The sequence below is a fragment of the Fukomys damarensis genome, unplaced genomic scaffold, assembly GCF_012274545.1.
Source record: "Fukomys damarensis isolate Sample0158 unplaced genomic scaffold, DMR_v1.0_HiC HiC_scaffold_21, whole genome shotgun sequence".
Classification (NCBI taxonomy): Eukaryota; Metazoa; Chordata; class Mammalia; order Rodentia; family Bathyergidae; genus Fukomys; species Fukomys damarensis.
Window position 1 is genome coordinate 33,988,500 of NW_022900933.1, and position 10,525 is coordinate 33,999,024.

The 10,525-nt window shown below is 36.3% G+C and overlaps 1 protein-coding gene across 3 annotated transcripts in view; it reads right to left on the minus strand.

Moving 5' to 3' along the window:
• Window positions 1-8,982, minus strand: part of Dicer1 (dicer 1, ribonuclease III) — a 47,218-nt gene extending 38,236 nt beyond the window's left edge. Inside the window, exons 1-6 of one of the 3 annotated variants that reach the window (XM_010609162.3) lie at window positions 8,940-8,982; window positions 6,031-6,219; window positions 5,252-5,414; window positions 4,012-4,142; window positions 2,873-3,007; window positions 2,299-2,459 (exon numbers count right to left, since the gene is read on the minus strand). In XM_010609162.3, coding sequence (XP_010607464.1) covers window positions 2,299-2,459; window positions 2,873-3,007; window positions 4,012-4,142; window positions 5,252-5,414; window positions 6,031-6,174 — 734 coding nt within the window. In that variant the 5' untranslated portion in view covers window positions 6,175-6,219; window positions 8,940-8,982. Of the gene's footprint in view, window positions 1-2,298; window positions 2,460-2,872; window positions 3,008-4,011; window positions 4,143-5,251; window positions 5,415-6,030; window positions 6,297-8,939 lie in introns of those variants that run through there. The other 2 variants (XM_010609161.3, XM_010609163.3) reach the window with 2 other exon arrangements.
• Between the last annotated feature and the right edge of the window lie 1,543 nt (window positions 8,983-10,525).

Consider the following 10,525-nt stretch of genomic DNA (forward strand, 5'->3'; position numbering starts at 1 on the left):
AAGAGAAAAATACTAAGCAAATAGTCCAAAACGTTAGCAGTGGGATGGGATCTTAGGTATTTATTCTTTCTGTATTACTGTATTTCTCCACAGAAAATATTTAACATTTTTTATAAACAAAGAATTATTTATAAGATATTTTCTAAAGGAAAAAGGGGAAAAAGAGAGTTCAAACTGGGCATCTACAACATTGCAAGCATTATGCCAGGAACCTTACATACTCTCTATCTTAATCCTCGCACAGGGAAAATTAGGAAGAAAATAAGAGTTCAAAGAAAGAAAATGATTCTAGTAAAACTCCGTCCTGCCTTCCTGTGAAGGCTCTTTCAGCTGCCCCAGTGCCTGCTGGAACACCCGTACTTCTCCTTTTTAAAACTCACTACAACCAAAGATCTTCTGTGTATCTAACTCGTTTCAGTTTCTATTTCCACTCAGGCCAACAGGCAAAGTCAGTCTTCCTAGATCTACACTTTTATGGGTGCCAGGTGTGCCCGAAAGTTTAGAAGGAACACCGGCAGAAGACTGATGTTCAAAGAATTGTATGGATACATTTCATTATTATCTCAGGGGTATTTGTCTTGTTTATTAAATTTAGATTTCCAAGTTTTGCTACCTTAGGCACTGGGCAACATGAAGATCAAAAATGTTGAAAAGATTTAAGAAACTCAATTAGTAATTATTTTTAAAAAGTGTAAACAGGGATGTGGTAGCAGGGGGGATATTTTGCCATTAAGTATACTGTATTGTTTCCACACTGTCTGAAACCTTTAACATTTGCAAATGTCAATTTCATTTTTAATGTATCTCCCTAAGGAAAATTCCTCAGCTTTCATGCACTCCTGATATCATTCCTTCCACAAAATATGAGAACCAAAAGGCACACAGTCGTATCCTAAAAGCACATGTTGTGATTTTAATTAAGAAATACAGTGAGGACATTTTTAATACTATAGTTTTCATTTTTCTTAACCAAAACTAGAATGTATACTATACTAGAGTGTCACATGTAGACAACTAGATAATGCTTAAGCCAAAAGATTACTTAGCAGTTAACTCTTAAAATGCTCTAATAGCTGTACTTCTCCCAAAAACTTGCACTAGTAAAGAAAACATAAACAAATTCAGGCCAGAGAAAAACACAAGTATAACCTTTTAACTTCTACATTATATCTAGTGTTGACTCAGGGAAGTCAAAAGTAGAATATACTAAAGTCTTAAGATTTTTATTTCATATGGCATTGGACATCTAAATTGGATGAAGCTAAAATGTTACCTTTTCTCTCTCCACAAAGAAAACTTCCCAAATTTTTACTGACTGCCAAGCACACTACAAGGCATTTTCCACACATCCATGTAACTGCCCATCAAAGGATCCTCTGAAAACATTGCCAATGCCACTTGGTTCAGGGAGGTGAACCACCCGAATCACACAGCCCAGAATTAGCGGAGCACATAGTCCATGTATGACTCAACTCCAGAACCCAAGTAGTTTTCTCTGTTATACCGTCCTAAGAACCACCATTTGGCAATCTTTGGCTTTTTTTTTAAGACTACAGTACTTAAGGTTGTGATTATTTTGACATGAACTGAGTTTTTTGGGTTTTGTTTTTTTTTTTTTTTTTTTTTTTGGTACTGGGGATCGAACTCGGGTCCTTGTGCTTGCAAGGCAGGCCACCGAACCACTGAGCTAAATCCCTGGCCCTGAACTGAATTATTTAAAGATCCATATTTCTTCTGATTTACACAAGCTCCAGCTCTCTTGCCCCAACTTAAGAAAATCATGTGTGTCCATGAATAAATTACTGAAGCTCAAAACTGAAACATCCTAACAAAGGGACAAGCCTACAAGTTATAAATGGTCTTTCTCAAAAATACGCAACCTATTTTAAAAATAGTAAGATGCCTGTACATATTTTAAAGTATACTACTGAAGTTTCTAAATAAATTAATGTTTCAAAACATCACACGCAACATCTAGGTCAGAATAACAAAGCACACATTTTGACAAAAAAGAACCCATATTTACTATCAAAATCTTTAGTCTCAGGTAATATCAGGAAACAAAAGGAGCTGACATTTGCAACATAATCTGTTAATATAGAAAGGCCTTGTCTGCTGCTTTCTGAAACAAGACTGGATTCTTGTACCTGCATGTAATAAAATTATAAAGAATTCTTAAGTCTTAACAGTTATTGAACAACTTAAACTGGTATCTTGAAGCACTACAAAAGAAATAGAAGGCTTTTAGTATCAGTTACAGCTAGTCTTATTCAAGCCATGCCTATCAGAACTATTTACCTGTCTAACACCACCAGGTCCGTTGCAGTTTCCGCATTACTCTTAAGAATTTTCTCCAGTTTCTGAATCTTTTCTTCTAATTCCTCTGGATCACATTTCCCATTTAAAATGGAAGCAGTTAGTCCCAAAATGCGAGGACATGAAGGACAATTTTCACAGAGCTAACAAAATGAAAGACACTGACAATAAAGACCTCATTTTTCAAGGTCATAACAGAGACACTACCATATTAAAACGTATCAAAATTACTGACAAACACTAAAAGCAATATGTTCAGTGGAAACACCAATATACCGTGGTCAACATAATATTACAGAATTACACAAGTTTCTTTAAAAGGTCAGTTTTTCAAAAGGCAGACTTAGATACATTACAAAATTTTAGTATATGCAATTTACATTATGTTTACAAAGCTACAGATTTAAATAAACATTAATGTTCATTTGTTCATTCATACACTGCAATCAAGTTCCAAATATTGTTAATTAATATTACTGCTTTTCACGTCTTAAAAGAAAACTGTACATGCTCTGTCATTTACTTTGACTTGTTAAGAAATAGTCTAAAAACCTACCTTCATAATTTCTCGATAGGGGTGGTCTAGAATCGCAAGATGACACTCATCAAATACCAGGAGATTAATGTCTGATAATGATAAGTACCCATTTTTCAGAACATTCAAGGCGACAGAACAAGTCATAATGAGAACCTAAAATAAAACTGGCATTAGTACAAACACACCATTCACCTGCTGGATATACTTATATGAGATCAGATCATGGAAGCCACTGTATCACAGGTGAGAATTGAGATATTCATTGGTCAAAAATTTTTTAAAATTCTAAATGTATACCAGTGATGACGAATCTATAGCACTCACACCAGAGCAGGCTGACTGCTATGGTTGAAAGCTCTAAAAGGTTTACCATCACTGGTACAGACATTCAGACATTGGAATCAAGAATCAAGGAAAACATGGGAAAAGATTATGAGTAAACAATTCTGGATAAGTGAGAACTTTTTTTTTATAATAAATCTACCAAACCTACTTCAGACCATATTTTGACTGATAAGACCCGTTAATTTAGTCAAATCACAAAACAATTCACTGTTTTTACTTTTTACCCCCTCTACTAATCTGGCAAGGTTTTCTGGGTGACTAACTATTCATGTTATAGTCTGTGATTCTGTGGTTATATAAGTGCTTTATTTATTCCAATATGTGAGAAATACTAGTTGGCTGCAGGCTGTTCATAAAGTTAGTAGGAAGCAGATCCTCACCACTCTGTATCTCCCAGCACCACACCTAAAGACCCTCAGAATATGCTGCCCATGTAGAAAAATGAACTTAGAGGAAATCTGCACCAAAGATTGAAAGTCAGCAAAAAAATTTGTCTAGTTTCAATATATTTAACTCAAGAGTAAATTTTCTAAAAGCAGATTATCTGCAAGTTGGAAAAAGTTACAGGAATTTGTTTTTCAAGTAAGTAAATAACTACGAATGTTGATTTCTTTTCCTACAGATTAAAAGCAATGCAAATTAGTAATTTACATGATGGTCAAACCAGAGCAAGCACACAAGGGCTCTTCTTTAGGCTGAGAAAGAGCAGGAAACAGCTGCTTAACCCATCCCTACGAAGGATACAAACCATCTTACAAACTAAGTCAAGGACTCATAGGATTTATAAAGTGAAACTTTTCTACAAGTCTTACCTGGTGCCTAGTAAACTCTTGGTTCCATCTCTCTTTTGTCCAAGATGAATTCACTTCTAGGTTTGAGTATTCCCCAACCTTTAGATCTGAATGAGTTCTGACAGCTGACACTTGTTGAGCAACCTGGTTCGCTGATTACAAATACACTTTGTGTAAATATGAGAAGTCTGGCCTAGTTGGCTCTTTGGACAACTAATGATTAAGACAGTTGTGAAAATCTTATGGTTCTTACACCTAAGCCCTAGCTTTTAAAATTGCCAATTTAAAATCAAAGTTCCAAAGTCATCCCCCAAAATGCACTTACAAGACTTGCCACTTGGCCTGTCACTCACTCCAAAAAATCTTACACCCCCCTTTCTTCTTCCCGATTGGTTTCCTCTAATCTGAGACTATCCCTTCCAGGTTGGAATGGCAGCCATACCAGATTCACCCCTTCTGCTTTCCTCAGTAAAACCAGATTAGTTCACCAAAAATGAGACCATCTCATATGGCTTTTTAAAACAGGGTCTCACTATGTACTTGAGACTAACCTGGGACTCACTATTAGCCCAGGCTGGTCTCCAACTCACAGTGATCCTCCTGCCACAGCCTCCCGAGTGCTGGGATTACAGGCATGCACCACCACGCCCAGCTCCATCGCATATGCTTTAACGTACATAGTTATTCTGAGACCATCTACAAAAAGGGAAGGCGTGGCACGGTTATATAAGGACCCATTAGCTTAGGTTCACAATTTGTTTATTATAATCCCAAATATACAAAAATCTGTACTTTGAACTCTTACTGAATAACCTATTTTTTGTTTTGTTTTGTTTTTGGTACCAGGGATTGAACTCGGGTCCTTGTGCTTGCAAGGCAGGCCACCAAACTGCTGAGCTAAATCCCCGGCTGAATAACCTGTTTTTAAGAAGCATATAATTTTCTTTCACAAAATTATAAATCAAAAAGTATGCACCTCATAATCTAGCACATACTTTGGGTGAAAATAAACTATCAAGAATAAAAATAACTATAACTTAGATTAGATTATGTTCCTAAAGTAATTCATTCAAAAGAAATGCAGGATTACAGCAACTGAAATACTATAAAGAAACAAAATACTTCTAACAGAGCTTCACATTACTGTGTCCAACTCTCTTCACTTTCAATAATTTAACTTAATATCCACTGAGACAATCTGCTTAAACATAAAACTTCATCCAATTTCCTCCACACAATTGATAAAATAATTTTTTATTACCAGAGTTGACCAAGAACACAGTCCTCTTTCCATTTGGGCTGAAGTCTCCCCTGATCTGATAGGACAGCTCTTTAGTGAGTAGTACTGCAATAAATGTCTTCCCTGAGCCAGTGTTTAAACAGACGATGGTATTATGATCCAGAGCTGCTTCAAGCAGTTCAACCTAGAAATATGGTGGAGAAAAAGATTATATAATCTGTCCTAGGTACAAAATCTAGAAAATTGAATTCTATTTTAAATCAGGAAATTTCACTATTTCTAAAATCTTCCTCCAATAACTTTGCCCAAAAGAGAAAACCTTTCTATAACTTTATACAATAATAAACAGAAACAAAATGCTTGTATACAGCTGTACTATAAAAACATGCTGAAATGGCACTTAAAATTTCTTCATTTAAGAGTTACTTTTGCACAGAATATTTCTGTAAAATAATATGAATGACTAAACTTACAATAATGTAGTTCTGAAGTTCATGGTTGAATATTCTCAAAACAATCTCAACTCTTACCTAGCTCCTTAGGACAGACGCACCCAAATGGATGTTAAAGAAGAATAAGTTTATAGAAAACAAATAAGGAACTTCACAAATAGAATTAACAAATCAATTACCCAGCAGATGTTAGAAAAGGACTATTAAGAACAAGTATTTTGAATGAGAAAATTAATCAGAAGAGGGAGGCTTAGAAGGGTAAATGAGTTTTATAAGTCATGTCAACTATATAACTAATGTACCCCATTTTAGTGAAAAATGCTCCAGTATTAGTGTTTTCATTAGTACCTGATATTTTCTTGGCGTATAAATGTTATCATGAATTGCTTCTTGTTGCCATGGCAGTCCAAAGAAAGGACCCATTGGTGAGGAAGCAGGGGTCATGAGCTGCAGGCCTGCCATGCTGAGGGGTTGCAAAGCAGGGCTTTTCATTCATCCAGTGTTTCTTTCATTGCATTTTTGTTCTAGCACAGCTTACTACAAAAGGGAAAAAGAATACCATTACACAACCATGCAGGGTTAAAACAAAAGAAAGCACAGAAACAAGAGAAACATCAGAATATCATTTCCAGAGGCCTTTTGAAACTCTTCCTATAGTTGTTTTAGCTTTCACTTAATTTAGAGTTTTGTTTTAGAAGTCAAGCATTGCATACCTGACCCAGAAGCTCTCCACTTTGAAATGTGTCTTAAAGCATCAGAAAACTACAAAGATGTAAGTACATGAGTATGTGTTGTTGCATTATCTAAAAACAAGAACTTTAAAACCTATTAGTAGAAAATTAGCTAAATAATGTATAGCTCATGAAATACTTTACATCTTTTAAGACTATAATGTGTATCTATATTGACTGACATAGAATCGTATCCAAAATATGTTTTTAAAATAAAATGTGTATAGTATGATGTCTTGTTAAATATGTTAAAGACTATAAGGGTTGGGGATTTAGCTCAGTGGTGCCGCAGCCTGCCTCACAAGCTCAAAGACCTGAGATCAATCCCCAGTACCAAAATAATAATAATAATAATAATGATGATGATGATGATGATGATGATGATGATGATGTTAAAGACTATAAATATATAATATATAAAAGCACAAAAATCGTCTTTATAAATTATATATTACTGATAAAATAATGACATAGCTCAGCACTGTACCTACACCATAGAAAAGATGTAAACGCCTGAACTGATTACATCCTTTATCAAAAGATGATGAACACATAAGGTTATATGCCCAACTAACAATCTACCACAACTGGACACTGACCAACTATTTAGACGTGTATCTTTGAAACTATAATTATCCTAGATAAATTCAACTACTCCATTCTGTGAAATGAAAATTTTTTTATGCTAAGCACTCTTCCATATTTCATATATTTTCTACACTTTTATTTTGTAAGATGACAAAATAAAAATCAGATTTTAAAAAAATTCATAATCAGAACAGAGGGCTAGGGTTCTGAATCTCTATAGCAGTCCACCACTAGCATTCTGGATGGTCAGCAGAATGTAGCGTCTCTGGGGAGGGGGGTCCTCCCTTAGGCCGCTTTGAAGAGTTCCTTGCTATCACCCTGTGAAACTGGACAGAGAATTCCATTCTTTGTTCTTTGACAAGACTTCTGGCTCTTCCTGACATGTTGCATTTATAACCTGTGTACAAAACACAATTAAGGTGTTCTATCCAATGCAACAAGAAACCTTACGAATGGAGTCTATTTCATGCCTAGGCAAAATACTCAACTCTGATTTCAGAGATTAATTCTGTCTACAAAATCAACACCCCACTACTATAAAGTGCTACCTCCAGGAAATGGCCCTAGGGCGCCTTGCTGGAGGTGCTAAGGTTGTCCTCTAGAAGGCAGTTTGCAGATCAGAGTGCAACCATTCTCCTTACCTTTCTCAGAGGAAGATGGCATGCAAAGTACAACAGAGTACTTTAAAAGTACCAGGCCATGATTTTCCCTGGATCTAATAAACTGTTCATTCTGTACTGAGCCAAAGCCCCATCTGCCACTGTTTTCACCCTGTACCTGACATCCACTTTTACAGGTCCTCAGGATCTGTAGGCTCATCAGTCCAACTTTCTTTTTCTCAGGAACAGCTACCAATAATGCATTCGGTATCAGACAAGTATGATGGCACATGGCTGTAACCCCCAGCACTCTGGGAGGATGCAGCACGAGACCAAGTTTGCATCCAGCTTGGCCAATTTTGTGACACTCTGTCTCAAAATTTTAAAAGGGTGGGGATGCAGCTCAGTGTGAAGGCCCTGGTTCATTCTCCCACACTACACTACACAAACACACACACACACACACACACACACAACACACACACAAAAGGTGACTGTCACAAAATATAAACTATGAAAGTGGTATAGCTTAAAGGGGCATGACAACTAAACATAAAAGCTGATCTCAGATGAGATCTCGTACCGAAGAACAATGCCATAAAGGATTATGCCACAAAGGATTTAAACTGATTATATTAAAGGTTAAGTGGTGTGATGCTTTGATATACATAATGAACTGATTATTACAGTCAAGCTAATTAATACATTTACCTCTTTACACTTACCAGCCTTTGGAGTGGTAAGAAAACTTTAAGAACTACTTCTTTAGCAAGTTCTGGTACACAATACATATAATTATTACTAACTACTGCCCTCAGGTCATACAGTAGGTTTCCAGAACTTATTCACTCTTTATAAGAGCACTCCTTCATCAATATCTCATTTCCCCCACCCTCCTGCGTCTGATAATCACCATTCTATTCTCTGCCTGCGGAAGTTCTACTTTTATACATTTCACATAGAAGTGCGAGCATGCGCTAATTGTTGTTCCGTGCCTGGCTTAATTTACTGAGCACAATGTCTTAAATGTTCATTTACGCTATGTTAGCGTAAATGGCAAGATCTCTTCTTTCTAGAGTGAATATTCTCCAGAGCATGTATATGTGTGAGAGAGACTTCTCATTTGAGGATACAAACAAGACTATTTCAGTATTTTAGTGAATGTAGATGTGATGTAACAAATATGAGAGTGCAAATATCTCTTAGCGATACTGATTTCACTCATAAAGAGTTTTGAACAGGTTTTTTAAACTGTAGGTAACAGCAACATTAAAACTCCCTGAAGCTGATAATAAGCACTATCAGAGAATATTCTTATCCTTCGGTAATACATACTTACATACTTCGTGGCAGAGGGCCATGATGTATAAAACTTACTCTTGAATGCTTCAGAAAAAGAATCTACATCTAAGAGGAAAAAGAAAATGAGGCCAAAAGGGTAAAATAGATATAAGGTATGATCAAAAAATAGAGAACGTTTAAATTTTCAAAAATTATTATAGTAAAAGACATGTCACCATTAATTCCTACCTTTAAAAAAAACTTTCCTTTTCTTTGAAAACGCTTATGCTATCATTCTTGCCACTTTTTCAAAGCAGTTCTAGAAACCCTCTTGTGTGAATCTTTTTAGTTCGGCTGTCACGGCTGCCTCGATGTCCTGAATCAGATCAAAATGTTAACCTTTCATGATCATTTTGAGTATGAGGAAGCCCCAGAAGCCACGTGGTGCCAAATCTACTGAACAGGAGGGTAAGGACAAATAATATTTTCACAAGCCTGCCTTTCTGTTGGATGCCCTTGGTGGGTGCATTCACCATATTTTTTATCACACCCCATGAAGAAACTTGCTGCTTCAGAAAGTGTCAAGAGTGATGAGGTAGGTGTGTCTGAAGTCACACAGTATTCTGAGGGGATTATGGCAGTGTCTCTCACTGTAGTAAAATTTTTATGTGTACATTAACCATATTTTATGATCATTCCTCATATTCTGTATCTTATTCTAATTCTTGCAACCTTTTCCTTCATTTCCTGAATAATATTCCTGTGTTTATCTGTGTACAATTCATCTACTGACAGACGTTGGGTTGGTTAAATTGGCCATTGTGAATAATGCAATAAAGACACAAGTGAGGGTTATCTCTTAGAGATATTGGTCTCAATCATAATATTACTGAAACTTTAAAAATTTATCTTGTAACTTAAATAAATACTCCATTCTTTTATGTATCCAAAGCTACAATCACAATGGATTCTGTGACTGTTTCTCAAATACTACTTGCATTTACTCTACAAAACAGCTGGTGCCCAACTGTGTAGTCTCAGTCACACAGCAGCTCGCTGAATGCACCAAGGATGCAGTTTCTTATTTTCTGCCAGTCACCCAGACCTAAGCCCATGGGCACAGGACTCTCCCTTGGCCAGTACAGCTGGTTGATGCTAATCCAATGGCAAAATGTTTAGGACTTTCACTTGGTGGTTGAAAAGAAAGTCTTTCTCTCCCTATGAACATGGTACAAATTATCAGCCCATCTGCTGCTCAAATTACCCTACATCTACAAAAAACCCCAGTCTTAGGATGAAACCAGCACTGCAGAAAGCAAAAATTAGAGATCAAGCTCTCGGTAACACCAACAAACTGCTGGGTTGCTGGATCCACCAACCTCGAAAACCCAGCCTCAATTATATGAGCCAACAAATTTCCTGATTATCCAAGCTAGATTGAAATTTCTGAGACCCATTAACAACAGCAAAGTATTATCCCTCCCTGTAAAAGGTCTAGGTAGAAAAGGGGAGGTAAGAGAATAGAAACAAACAGAAAAGAAAGGAGGGGAACAAGGGAGGAAAGGAAAAATAAAAGTCAGGGATAGACACAAAGGCAATCACAGGAAATTAAAAAGCTCTGTAGGAGAAAAATTCTGAATCTAG